Below are 15,025 nucleotides of genomic sequence, written 5' to 3'. Positions count from 1 at the left end.
TACCAGAAACCCTAGACCCACTCCAATTCGCAACAGATCCACAGATGACGCAATCTCAATCGCAATCCACACTGCCCTTTCCCACCTGGACTAAAGGAACACGTATGTGAGAATGCTGTTCTTTGACTACAGCTCAGTGTTCAACACCATAGTGCCCACAAAGCTCATCACTAAGCTAAGGAGCCTGGGACTGAACATCTCTCTCTGCAACTGGATCTTGGACTTCCTGACTGGCCACCCTCAGGTGGTAAGGGTAGGAAGCAACACATCTGCCATGCTGATACTTAACACGGGGGCCCCTCAGGGGTGCGTGCTTAGGCCACTCCTGTACTCCCTGTTCACCGACGACTGCATGGCCAACCATGACTCCAACACCGTCATTAGGTTTGCTGACAACACAACAGTGGTAGGCCTGATCACAGACAACGATGAGATAGGGAGGAGGTCAGAGACCTGGCAATGTGGTGCTAGGAAAACAACCTCTCCCTCAATATGAACAAGACAAAGGAGTTGATTGTGGACTACAGGAAAAAGTGGTCTGAACAGGCCTGAAAATGCACCCCTGCCTGGTATGGCAACTGCTCGGTATCTGATCGTAAGGCGCTACAGAGGGTAGTGTGTATGGCCCAGTACATCACTTGTGCCAAGCTTCCTTTCTTCCAGGACCTATTTATTAGGCGGTGTCAGAGGAAAGCCTACTTACAAGCCCTTAACCAACAATGCAGTTCAAGAAATAGACTATTCTCTCTGCTATCGCACGGCAATCAGTACCGGAGTGCAAAGTCTATGTCCAAAAGGCTCCTTAAAAGCTTCTATCCCCAAGCCTTAAGGCTATTGAACAATTTCTCAAATGACCACCCGGACTATTTACATTGACCCCCCTTTGTTTTTACACTGCTACTACTCACTGTGTATTATCTATTCATGGTCTCTTTACCCCTACCTGCAGTGCCTTGCAAAAGTATTCATCCCCATTGGCTTTTTTCCTATTTTGTTGCATTACAACCTGTAATTGAAATAGATTTTTATTTACATTTCATGTAATGGACATACACAAAACAGTCCAAATTGGTGAAGTGAAATTAAAAAAAGATCTTGTTTCAAAAAAGTTGAGGGAAAAAAAATGGAAAAGTGGTGCATGAATATGTATTCACACCCTTTGCTATGAAGCCTCGAATTAAGATATGGTGCAACCAATTACCTTCAGAAGTCACATAATTAGTTAAATAAAGTCCATCTGTGTGCAATCTAAGTGTCACATGATCTGTCACATGATCTCAGTATATATACCTGTTCTGAAACGAAGTCTGTAACACCACTAAGCAAGGGTCACCACCACCAAGCAAGTGGCACCATGAAGACCAAGGAGCTCTCCAACAGGTCAGGGAGAAAGTTGTGGAGAAGTACAGATCAGGGTTGGGTTGTAAAAAATATGAGTATCTGTCCACAAGACCAATTCTGAGAGATTCCCCAAACATATGGAAGAAGTTACTCTGGTCAGGTTCGACTAAAATTGAGCTTTTGGCCATCAAGGATAACGCTATGTCTGGCACAAACCCAACACCTTTCATCACCCCGAGAACACCATCCACACAGTGAAGCATGTTGGTGGCAGCATCACGCTGGGATGTTTCATTGACAGGGACTGGGAAACTGGTCAGAATTGAAGAAGTGATGGATGGCGCTAAATACGGGGAAATTATTGAGGGAAACCTGTTTCAGTCTTCCAGAGATTTGAGACTGGGACGGAGGTTCATGTTCCAGCAGGACAATGACCCTAAGCATACTGCTGAAGCAAAACTCGAGTGGTTTAAGGGGAAACACTGAAATGTCTTGGAATGTCCTAGTCAAAGCCCGGACCTCAATTGACCTCAATTGAATTGAGAATCTGTGGTAAGACTTAAAACCTCTTAAGGATCCTCCCCTTTTTTTCTATTTTCGCCTAAAATGACATACCCAAATCTAACTGCCTGTAACTCAGGCCCTGAAGCAAGAATAAGCATATTATTGGTACCATTTGAAAGTAAACACTTTGACGTTTGTGGAAATGTGAAAGGAATGTAGGAGAATATAACACAATAGATCTGGTAAAAGATAATACAAAGAAAAAAACAACCGTTCTTTTGTATTTTTTTGTTAACTGCTAGCTACTCTTCTTTGAAGAAGTGTTTCCCTAAAAGCTGTCTTTGTTTAAACATCTTCTATTGTACAGAATGCGAATAGCTTAACCAATTGATAGTGACAGACTTAGATTACTTCCCAAGCAAAATCAGCCTCAAAGAAATTAAACAATGATATACAGTGCATTAGGAAAGTATTCAGACTCCATTACTTTTTCCACATTTTGTTACGTTAAAGACATATTCTAAAATTAATTCAAATGTTTTCCCCCCTCATCAATCTACACACAATAACCCATAATGACAAAGCAAAATCAGAGTTTTAGAATTGTTTGCAAAATTATAAAATAAAAAACTAAAGTATTCAGATATTTTACTCAGTACTTTGTTGAAGCACCTTTCGCACCTTTCAAATTTGATTTGTAATATGCACCGAATACAACAGGTGTAGACCTTTCTGTGAAATGCTTACTTACAAGCCCTTAACCAACAATGCGGCTCAAGAAATAGAGTTAAGAAAATATTTACTAAATAAACTAAAGTAGAAAATTACATAAGAAAGAAAATTACATAACAGTATCAAGGCTGTATAGGGGTTGAGGTCATTTGTACCTGTACAGTGGCTTATGAAAGTATTCACCCCCCTTGGCATTTTTACTATTTTGTTGCTTTACAACCTGGAATTAAGATACATTTTGGGGGGGGGTTGTATCATTTGATTTACTCAACATGCCTACCACTTTGAAAATGCTAAATATTTTTTATTGTGAAACAAACAAGAAATAGGACAAAAAAACAGAACTTGAGCGTGCATAATTCCCTAAGTCAATACTTTGTAGAGCCACCTTTTGCAGCAATTACAGCTGCAAGTCTCTTAGGGTATGTCTCTATAAGCTTGGCACATCTAGCCACTGGGATTTTTGCCCATTTTTCAAGGCAAACTGCTCCAGCTCATTCAAGTTGGATTGATTCCGTTGGTGTACAACAATCTTTAAAAACTTATTTGGGATCGGTGTAGCATCCACGGGACGGTTGAGCTAATGTAGGCTAATGCGATTAGCATGTTGTAAGTAAGAAAATTTCCAAGGACATAGACATATCTGATAATGGCATAAAGCTTAAATTCGTGTTAATCTAACTGCACTGTTTACAGTAGCTATTACAGTGAAATAATACCATGCTATTGTTTGAGGAAAGTGAACGATTTTGAACATGAAAAGTTATTAATAAACAAATTAGGCACAACAGAAATATGGAAATGGTTCATTGGATCAGTCTACAACTTTGCACATACACTGCTGCCATCTACAGGCCAAAATCTAAATTGCACCTGGGATGGAATAATACATTATGGCCTTTCTCTTGCATTTCAAAGATTATGGTACAAAAAAATACAAAAGAATGGTTGGTTTTCTCTTTGTATTATCTTTTACCAGATCTATTGTGTTATATTCTACTATAGTCCTTTCACATTTTCACACACTTCAAAGTGTTTCCTTTCATGATACCAAGAATATGTATATCCTTGCTTCCCTGAAGCAACAGGGAAGTTACAGGCAGTTAGATATGGGTATGTCATTTTAGGCTAAAATTGATAAAAAGGGGCGGATCCTTCAGTTATTTAATAGCTTACATTTTTCTGCGTCTGTCTGGTGTGGAAAGATAGGCCTAACTTTTTTAAGTACCATGCTCAGTTGCCTAATGATGGCTCAGATTTATTAATTATTTGCAAACAGGGACAGTTTCGTTGCAAACAAGACACACTGATTTGGCATTGGAGAAACGTGACAAGATAAACACATAGGCCTATCTCTCTGTCCATTCTTAGCCTGTAATTTCAGTAATTTGTGTGGTATTAAGTTTCTGGTGATATGTAAAAAAATAAAAAATAAAGGTTAATTGCATGAACATATTTTAAAAGGCACAATGTTTTTAATATAAAAGATATCTTTCCACCCCTACTCTTGTCCACACGGTCTGCAAACCCACAACCTTCTGGCCCGTAGCCCACGTTGACATGTAATGCTTACTGAACAAAGAACTTATTCTAAAACTGCATATCTAAAACTCTGGTCTGTCCAAGAAGCGAGGGTAAACAGTAGACATGTTCTCTTCTATCCACTTTGTTTTCATTATTATTTTGGTTATAGGGGAGGGTCACTTGTTTTTTTTTTAAGCTCTCAGGGACGGTTTAGGTAAAATATGTTTTGCTGAAGGGAGGGCCATCTATTTGCATTTCAGGGGTTTGATTTTCTCAATGTAACCCTTATTATAAATCATGTTCACTCCCTTAAACCAACTGCTTGTATACTGTTCAGCAAAAACTAGAAGGGTAGAAAGGAGCAGTCAATACCTGGCTGTCAGGTTGGCTGGTTCCCACAACCACACCCACACCCCCCCACTCCCTATGGGCATAATTGTGCTGCTTCTCCATTTCTGTGCCCATAATGGTGCCCATGAGTCTCTGTGTTGTTCTATTACTGTTACTGAGTCACCCCATTAGCACATGCTCGACCAACAACACTTGGGGCATGTGAGTAAGAGGAAATCAACTGTGAACAACCCAAGGGCGAGACGATGAGGCCTGTTTTTATGTGTTTACCCTAAAGGTCATCATATTTCTATCTTTCACACTTGTCTGAAAATGCAAAATCATAAGGTTATTTTTAAAAACAGGATGGTTGATGGTTTGGTTATGTGTCATTAACAATACTGTATGTCAAACTGCACTTAGTATACCAAACCCCTCCCCTTTTTGCCCTCAGAACAGACTCAATTTGTCAGGGCATGGACTCTACAAGGTGTCGAAAGTGTTCCACAGTGATGCTGGCCCATGTTGACTTCAATGTTGTGTCAAGTTGGCTGGATGTCCTTTGGATAGTGGGACCATTCTTGATACACACGGGAAACTGATGAGCGTGAAAAACCCAGCAGCTTTGCAGTTCTTGACACAAACCGGTGCACCTGGCACCTACCACCATACCCAGTTTAAAGGCACTTAAATTCTTTGTCTTGCCCATTCACCCTCTGAACGGCACACATACACAATCTATGTCTCAATTATCTCAATGCTTAAAAATCATTCTTTAACCTGTCTCCTCCCCTTCATATACACTGTTTGAAGTGGATTTAACAAGTGACATCACTAAGGGATCATAGCTTTCACCTGGATTCACCTGGTCAGTCTATGTCATGGAAAGAGCAGGTGTTTTAATGTTTTGAATACTCAGTGTATATTTGAAATGTTTAAGAGCATTTGAGGGCCCATGAGATGTAAGCCCCCCCACACACGCACACGCACACACACACACACACACACACACACACACACACACACACACACACACACACACACACACACACACACACACACACACACACACACATACACACACACACACACACACACACACCCCTCAGCCCTGTCTCATATGATGAAGTCATCATTGCTGCTGTCACGCAAGCATATGGTGACTGGAAACCTTCTGGAAGAAGCTACACAAACACATATACACACACACTCATGGCGGAGGGCTGATTGATGGGTGGTACGATGGCTCTGTCACCAGGGTGCTGATCGCGCTGTGCCCCCTGCCTGCCCAGAGAGAGAAAGAGGGAGAGAGAGAGAGAGAGAGCGAGAGATAGAGATAGAGGTACAGAGGCAAAAGAAAAGGGGGAAAAGGGAGAGGGAATACATATTTTTCTGTGAGTCTCAGTAGTGATCTCTGGTTTTCTCTTGTTTTCTCTCTCCATTCTGTTAGAGAGAGAGGGAGGGGGAGGTCCTAGAAGGGAGTCTGGGGGGATGTACTCCCTCTCGCCTCTCCTCACCTCCCCCTTCTCCCTTTTCCATTTCCTGTCTTTGTCTGCTCCCTCCTTTCTCATCCACCCTCAAATGACCTCAACCCCCCTTCCCCTAGCCTCCCCCTTCCCTTCCCTCCCCTCCCTCAGTCCTAAACCACACTCTCAATGACCCCTCTCTTCTCATGCCTCCTAAATCATTACAACTTACTTACACACTCTCCTCTCAAATATCAACCCACCAACCTCAAATCACTATTTAGTAGAGTTTTTTTTTGCAACAACCCTACACACACAAACACACACACACAAACACACATGTACATTCCTCCCCTCTGTATGTGTCTCCACGATCTGTGTTGTAGATAGAAGCACTAACATTAGGGCGGGGAAGTCGTTCAGTGGCCTAATGACAACTTTCCACATTGGGACTCTGGAATCAACCCAAAGTCCACAGGTCCCATCCTTTTTAAAGACTTGCTGGCAGTCGACAATGCAATCCTAACAAATGTTACTTTGCTACCCTGACCCCGTAAAGACGCATTCCCCAACACGGTAAGCCTTACAGGTCCCATACCGAACCAAAGTCCACAGGGCCAAATGGGATGGCTGTCCGAAAGCAGGTATTAGTGAAAGAGAGCAAGAACAGACAGAGACGGAGACAGGAATGTGTTAATGGCCTAGATCTTATTCATGCTTCAGATTTCTAAAGAAAGCCATGAGTATCAAACGTAGATCTGTGTGCAGGTGGGCATCCACGTGTCCCTTGACATGATGCATGTAATGTCTTGCGTTCATGCTACAGCCTCATTTCTACCTTTATCTTCAAAACAGAAACTATTTTCCCAATTAGCGAACACGCAATTGTGCAACTTCAGCAAGTATTTTGAGTAAGTATTCTTGGTCCTAGAGTCATGAAATGTTCCGAGTACATTGAGGGGAGTTACTGCTAAAATTGGCAAAGATGTTGTTACAAGTTTTTAATACGACAGCGACGTTATGCAAGTATGCAACGCAATAACTCAATTAACTATGCAAAATGGCGATCCTGCGTGATTGCATAGAGACTCAAATTGTGGGCTGCACATATTATTGGTACGCAAGTACGCAGAACAGCCATTGTAAGTAACTAATTGTGTACTTGCATTGTTTACTTACAGTACATAAGGTATATCTTAAGCTTAAGTCTGAAAAGAGCATGGATGTGTTTTTTTCAGGGGATTTGGGGGGGCAAAAAATATGGGTTCTGAAATGTGTGTTGTGAGGGTTGATGGGTAATGTAGTGCTGTGTGTGTGTTACAGGGTGATCTATCTCCAGGTCAGTATGAATGAAGGACTCTCCTACATCACCAGTTCTGTTCACATCACCACCATCGAATGTGTGAGTACAGCGATGTTCAACAACATGAACAAAGGCTCCAAAAATGACAGAATAATAATAATTGTCTGGGACTTCCTGTGTGGAAGCACCTCATGCTTTCAATATACTTTGTATCCCTTATTTACTCAAGTGTTTCCTTTATTTCGGCAGTTACCTGTAGAGTGAAGGGAGAGGTATCGCTCGAGTCGCAACAAAATTAAATATAACTTTGCGAATGACACAGTTTCATGTGCACAACATTGAAAGACCTGCGTCACTATAATAAGAGCTTTTCCAGTTCTAACGGGATATATTTGAGTATTTCCGTGGCCTTTGTTCATGTGTTTTACGGGCTCCCATACCACACAACGAGGATGAAGAAGGGATTTTCTGTTTTGGGTTTCTCAAAAACATGTGAAATCACAAAAAAGTTGACTGGACCCTTCTTCCATAACACACCATTTACATCAAAAATGTTGATTTTGTTGTAAAAAAAATAATAACTTATTTGGGGCGGCAGGTAGTCTAGTGGTTAGAGCGTTGGGCCAGTAACCAAAAGGTTACTGGATTGAATCCCCGAGCTGAGAAGGTAAAAATCTGTTGTTCTACCCCCTGAACAAGGCAGTTAACCCAGTGTTCCTAGGCCGTCATTGCAAATAAGAATTTGTTCTTATTCACTTACTTGCATAGTTAAATAAATAAAAAATAAGCACTAAAGCAACGTTCTGAAATGGTAAGCAACATTCAGCAACACATATCCTGAAGCAATTCAAAATAATGTTCTTTGGTATAATCTTGCCCTTTTTGTATTTCTGTTCTTCCTATAGTTCCTCCTCTTTTTTCCCTCTGCCTATTCTCTGCGGTCTCCTCTGCTCTCTCTGTCATCAGAGGAGGCTGTGGGTATGTTCTCTCCTTCATCTTTTGATCTGTCTGTAGTCACACCAGAATTGTACCGTAATCCAGTAAACAGCCCCCCTTCAATCTCATCTCAGTCTAACTCCAAACAAGATACCATATTGGTTTGCAATTACACCTTTGCTGTGTCTCTCTGTGCAGTTTGATGGGACCCTCCTGCTGATCTCATTGCTAGTTCTGACACTTTTGTTGGGCTTGCTGTTCATGTGGTGGTTCTGGCCCCTCTGCTGCACCTTGGTAAGACTAGCTCTTGTGTCTTCATTCAGTAGAGTCAGGGGTATTACTATGGGAATTGTAGTTATTTTGCATATAGAGAGGGAGGATGTTTTGTTGTGTTTAATGTATCTTCTTCCTGATTTACTTGTTCAATGTGAATGGTTCTCTCTCCAGGTCATTAAAGAGCCCCCACCACCTCCTCCCCCAGAGCCAGTAAGTCACACACATAGATATTATAAAATTCTGTTTTCCTGATGTTGCTAGGATGCAAATGTCCATTCTAGTGTTATATTTAATTGTGTGGTCACCCAAGGAAACTCCTCTACATGTCTGAATGGTTACACAGTGTACACCTCCACTCCCATACTCATATTTATACAAATAAAACCTTTAATTTAAACCTCAACTCCTAACTAACTCTTCCCATGTCAGGAGTCTGATGATGAAGATGGTATGCCCAAAATGCGATGGCCCACAGTGGACGCATCCTACTACGGAGGGAGAGGGGTGGGGGGCATCAAACGCATGGAGGTATACCTTCAAGCACGCACACACACACGCGCGCACACACACACACACAAATTATAGCAGTGCCGACCCTGTGCGGAAATGGATATCAGATAATATAGAATTGTATGAAAGGAATTCCTGTCTTTTGTGTGTGTGTGTGTGTGTGTGTGTGTGTGTGTGTGTAGGTGCGGTGGGGGGATAAAGGCTCTACAGAGGAAGGGGCTAAGCTAGACAAGCCTAAGAATGCAGTGGTGAAGATGCCTGAACAGGAGTATGAAGCGTACCAACCCAAACCACGCACACCCAAGCCCTGGAAACCTCCTCAGGACAGAAGGTGGTACACACCTATACAGGTAACACACAAACATAGAACATTGCTAGCTCATTCGGGTTTCAAAACACAATAACCTATAATGGCAAAGCGAAACACACATTTTTTTGAATGTGTTGCAAATTTATTACAAATAAAATACAGAAATACCTTATTTACATAGGTATTCAGACCCTTTGATATGAGAGTTGAAATTGAGCTCAGGTGCATCCTGTGTCCCTTCATCATCCTCAGGATGTTTCGACAACTTGATTGGAGTCCACCTGTGGTAAATTCAATTGATTGGACATGACTTGGCACACACCTGTCTAAATAAGGTCCCACAGTTGACAGTGCATGTCAGAGTAAAACCAAGCCATGAAGTTGAAGGAATTGCCCGTAGAGCTCCGAGACAGGATTGTGGGTCGAGGCACAGATCTGGGAAGGGTTCCAAACATTTCTGCAGTATTTAAGATCCCCAAGAACACAGTGACCTCCATCATTCTTAAATGGAATAAGTTTGGAACCACCAAGATCTTTCTAGAGCTGGCCGCCCGGCCAAACTGAACAATCGGGGCAGAAGGGCATTGGTCAGGGAGGTGACCAAGAACCCGATGGTCACTCTGTAAGAGCTCCAGATTTCCTCTGTGGAGATGGGAGAATCTTCCAGAAGGACAACCATCTCTGCAGCACTCCAACAATTAGGACTTTATGGTAGAGTAGCCAGATGGAAGCCACTCCTCAGTAAAAGGCACATGACAGCCTGCTTGAAATTTGCTAAAAGGCACCTAAAGGATTCTCAGACCATGAGAAACAAGATCTGATCTGGTCTGATGAAACCAAGAGTGAACTTTTTGGCCTGAATACCAATCTGGAGGAAACATGGCACCATCCCTACGGTGAAGCATGGTGGTGGCAGCATCATGCTGTGGGGATGTTTTTCTTTGGCAGAGACTGGGAGACTAGTCAGGATTGAGGGAAAGATGAACGGAGCAAAGTACAGAGGCGAACCTTAATGAAAACCTGCTCCAGAGAGCTCAGGACTGAGGTGAACGTTCACCTTCCAACAGGACAACGACCCTAAGCACACAGCCAAGACAATGCAAGAGTGGCTTTGGGACAGTTTCTGAATGTCCTTGAGTGGCCCAGCCAGAGGCCGGACTTGAACCCGATCGAACATCTCTGGAGAGCCGTGAAAATATCTGTCCAGCGACACTTCCCATCCAACTTTACAGAAATTGAGAGGATCTGCAGAGAATGGGAGAATCTCCCCAAATACAGGTGTGCCAAGCTTGTAGCGTCACGCCCAAGAAGACTCGAGGCCGTAATCACTACCAAAGCTGCTTTAAAAAAGTACTGAGTAAAGGGTCTGAATACGTATGCAAATGTGATATCTTCACTCTTCTCTCTTAACTCCTCTTTTTTATTCACTCTCTTATTCCTCCTCTTCCTCCCCAGCTAACAATGTTTTTGTAATGTTAAGTTACCAAATGTTTGAGTTTCCAGTTTTCCATTAGTTCGGAGAACATTCCATCTATGTTAACAAAAACCTTCAGAGAATTTATTTTGCATTATTTGGTGTTAAAGTTAGGAGAACATTCCCTTAAGGTCAAGCAGAACTTATCTATATATATACATGGTTACAATGTTCTCAGAATATTTAGTGCCTTAAAGTATTCACACCCCTTGACTTTTTCCACATTTTGCTTTGATACAAGATGGGATTCAAATTGATTTAATTCAATTTTTTTGTTCACAATCTTTTTGAAATATATATTTTTTTTAATAATTTATATTTTACCCCTTTTTCTCCCCAATTTCGTGGTATCCAATTGTTTAGTAGCTACTTTCTTGTCTCATTGCTACAACCCCCGTACGGGCTCGGGAGAGACGAAGGTTGAAAGTCATGCGTCCTCCGATACACAACCCAACCAAGCCGCACTGCTTCTTAACACAGGGCGCATCCAACCCGGAAGCCAGCCACACCAATGTGTCGGAGGAAACACCATGCACCTGGCAACCTTGGTTAGCACGCACTGTGCCCGGCCCGCCACAGGAGTCGCTGGTGCGCGATGAGACAAGGATATCCCTACCGGCCAAGCCCTCTCTAACCCGGACGACGCTAGGCCAATTGTGCATCACCCCACGGACCTCCCGGTCGCGGCCGGTTACGACAGAGCCTGGGCATGAACCCAGAGTCTCTGGTAGTACAGCGCCCTTAACCACTGCGCCACCCGGGAGGCCCGTTTTGTCCACAATCTACACAAAATCCTTTGTAATGTGAAAGTGGAAGATAAATTCTAAAATTTGCAAAACATTCCTACAAATACAGTATATCTTGGTTACATAAGTTTTCAACACCCTGAGTCAATACATGTTAGAATCACCTTTGGCAGCGATTACAGCTGTGAGTCTTTCTGGGTAAGTCTCTAAGAGCTTTGCACACCTGGAATGTACAATATTTGCACATTATTCTTTTCAAAATCATTCAAGCTCTGTCAAATTGGTTGTTGAAAATTGCTAGACATCCATTTTCAAGTCTTGCCATTGATTTTCAAGACGATTTAAGTCAAAACTGTAACTAGGTCCACTCAGGAACAATCAACATCTTCAACTCCAGTGTGTAGTTGGCCTTGTGTTTTAGGTTATTGTCCGGCTGAAAGGTGAATTTGTCTCCCGGTTAAAATCTAACCTGTCTGGTAAAAATAGTTATAAATTGCTGAGGTGTAGTCACTTTTGAGGACACAAGCTCAAGTACACAGTACAAATATGATCGAAAATATGAAATATTTAATTATGTATTTCCTATTCAATTAAACTATATGAATGAGGCTTAAAAGGACGTATATCAAATCAAATCAAATGTATTTATATAGCCCTTCGTACATCAGCTGATATCTCAAAGTGCTGTACAGAAACCCAGCCTAAAACCCCAAACAGCAAGCAATGTAGGTGTAGAAGCACGGTGGCTAGGAAAAACTCCCTAGAAAGGCCAAAACCTAGGAAGAAACCTAGAGAGGAACCAGGCTATGTGGGGCGGCCAGTCCTCTTCTGGCTGTGCCGGGTGGAGATTATAACAGAACATGGCCAAGATGTTCAAATGTTCATAAATGACCAGCATGGTCCAATAATAATAAGGCAGAACAGTTGAAACTGGAGCAGCAGCACGGCCAGGTGGACTGGGGACAGCAAGATGTCATCATGTCAGGTAGTCCTGAGGCATGGTCCTAGGGCTCAGGTCCTCCGAGAGAGAGAAAGAAAGAGAGAAAGAGAGAATTAGAGAGAGCACACTTAAATTCACACAGGACACCGAATAGGACAGGAGAAGTACTCCAGATATAACAAACTGACCCTAGCCCCCCGACACAAACTACTGCAACATAAATACTGGAGGCTGAGACACTGTGGCCCCATCCGAGGACACCCCCGGACAGGGCCAAACAGGAAGGATATAACCCCACCCACTTTGCCAAAGCACAGCCTCCACACCACTAGAGGGATATCTTCAACCACCAACTTACCATCCTGAGACAAGGCTAAGTATAGCCCACAAAGATTTCCGCCACGGCACAACCCAAGGGGGGGGCGCCAACCCAGACAGGATGATCACATCAGTGACTCAACCCACTCAGGTGACGCACCCCTCCCAGGGACGGTATGAGAGAGCCCCAGTAAGCCAGTGACTCAGCCCCTGTAATAGGGTTAGAGGCAGAGAATCCCAGTGGAAAGAGGGGAACCGGCCAGGCAGAGACAGCAAGGGCGGTTCGTTGCTCCTGAGCCTTTCCGTTCACCTTCCCACTCCTGGGCCAGACTACGCTCAATCAACTGAGCCAGACTACACTTATATGCTTTCTAAATATGGTGTACAGTGTTTCCTCCGACATATTGGTGTGGCTGGCTTCCAGGTTAAGCGGGCATTGTGTCAAGAAGCAGTGCGGCTTGGCGGGGTCATGTGTCGGAGGACGCAGGGCTCTCGACCTTGTTTCCTCCGACACAATGGTGCAGCTGGCTTCTGGGTTAAGCGAGCAGTGTGTCAAGAAGCAGAGCAGCTTTGGGGGGTCGTGTTTTCAGGGGACGCACGGTTCTCGAACTTTGCCTCTCACGAGTCCGTACGGGAGTTGCAGCGATGGGACAAGACTGTAACTACAAATTGGATACAAGGAAATTAGGGAGAAAAAGGGGTAAAGAAAAACACGTTGCATGTTTAGTGAATATTTTCTAATGGTCTCTCTTGATCAAAACATCTGCCCCTATCGCTGTGAACGTCTCACAGAGCTCTACATTTGCTTCCTGAACTTGTTAGGAACTCGCCTTTCATCTCATATTAAACAGAACAGTTTTATTGTGTTTAAAATCTATCATTTATTTTAGATTAATGGCTATAAATCGATCTCTGAATGTGCTACCATGACAAAACCACTCCTTCCTGCTGTGCTATAATGTAAGGATTGCAGGCATGTGCTTTGTCAGTGTGATATATGGTTTAGCCAGGAGTTGATGGAGAGTCTAAAGAGTGAATGAAATGGTCGGAGAGACATCCCAGCTGCAAGTGGTTTCAGGTTTCACATCCTACATCAAACTGGCTCAGAAAATATACTACTGTGTCTGGGGGAAACAGGTCTATCGCTTAATGCAAGCTATTTGGTACCAGAACCACGCACATCCCCTAAACAGGGGGACTTTACATCTAAGAGGTTTTAAGTCTTTATGCAACGCGGATGTGAAGGGTTAGACGTGTTAGACAGCAGCCGGCTTTCTTCAGCTTCAGATCTGACTATCAAACAGAAGTTGTCATACCTACTGGAAGAGTCATATGCTTTACCTTCTTCATATACAGTACCTTATGTCATGTTGTATCTTGGTCTGCATGGTTGGCGCTGATGGGAATAGCCAGTAGAATGTTCAGTATTGAACATTTTGTTCGAGGGTATCTGTCTGCTGGTTCCACACACTCTGTTTCTGCTTCTGACCTTGTGACACTTTCAAGCCACTGGCTTTATATCTTATCCCCCCTCACTTGTCTTACTCCTTTATGTTGCAATGCTGGTGGCCTCTTGATCCATATCTACTCATCTCTTTTTCTCCAGGCTTTTTTTATCAAGCCTGACGTACTTATCCATCCATCTTTCCTTCCTACTGCAGCTTCCTTTCTGTTGCAATTCTAGCCTCTGACAATTTAAACTTCTTCCACTAGCATAAAAATGCAACTTTTAGATAGCTGCATGAGTCAAACACACAAGGAACTTTATACATTTTGTAGTTAGAGGTTCAAGCATTAAAGTTACAAGAAACTATTGCTTTTTGGTTTGGTGTTGATTAGGATGCTCTAATTTTGCACGCCCAATTTTTCAGTTTTTGATTTGTTAAAAAAGTTTGAAATATCCAATAAATGTCGTTCCACTTCATGATTGTGTCCCACTTGTTGTTGATTCTTCACAAAAAAATACAGTTTTATATCTTTATGTTTGAAGCCTGAAATGTGGCAAAAGGTCGCAAAGTTCAAGGGGGCCGAATACTTTCGCAAGGCACTGTACATCCGGGTGAGTAATGCAAGACATGTAAACATCATTATTAAAGAGACATTAATAAAGTGACTAGTGATCAATTTGTTAGAGTGGCCAATGATTTCAACACAGAGGCAGCAGTGATGGCTGTTTAACAGTCTGATGGCCTTGAGATAGAAGCTATTTTCCTGTGACATAGGGTGCTGTAGGTGTCCTGGAGTGCAGGTACTTTGCCCCCGGTGACGCATTGTGCAGACCACACCCCCCTCTGGAGAGCCCTGTGGTTGTGGGC

The 15,025-nt window shown here is 42.8% G+C and overlaps 1 protein-coding gene across 2 annotated transcripts in view; it reads left to right on the top strand.

Moving 5' to 3' along the window:
* The window catches only part of LOC139409577 (anthrax toxin receptor 1-like), a 60,105-nt gene that overhangs the window by 24,140 nt on the left and 20,940 nt on the right, over window positions 1–15,025 (top strand). For both annotated transcript variants that reach the window (XM_071154943.1, XM_071154951.1), the window contains exons 12-16: window positions 7,221–7,299; window positions 8,335–8,430; window positions 8,584–8,622; window positions 8,842–8,940; window positions 9,105–9,272. In XM_071154943.1, coding sequence (XP_071011044.1) covers window positions 7,221–7,299; window positions 8,335–8,430; window positions 8,584–8,622; window positions 8,842–8,940; window positions 9,105–9,272 — 481 coding nt within the window. The remainder of the gene's footprint in view (window positions 1–7,220; window positions 7,300–8,334; window positions 8,431–8,583; window positions 8,623–8,841; window positions 8,941–9,104; window positions 9,273–15,025) is intronic.

This window comes from Oncorhynchus clarkii, chromosome 1 (assembly GCF_045791955.1).
Source record: "Oncorhynchus clarkii lewisi isolate Uvic-CL-2024 chromosome 1, UVic_Ocla_1.0, whole genome shotgun sequence".
Lineage (NCBI taxonomy): Eukaryota > Metazoa > Chordata > Actinopteri > Salmoniformes > Salmonidae > Oncorhynchus > Oncorhynchus clarkii.
The sequence above is the reverse complement of the archived record's forward strand: the minus strand, read 5'-3'. Positions and strand labels throughout refer to the sequence as shown.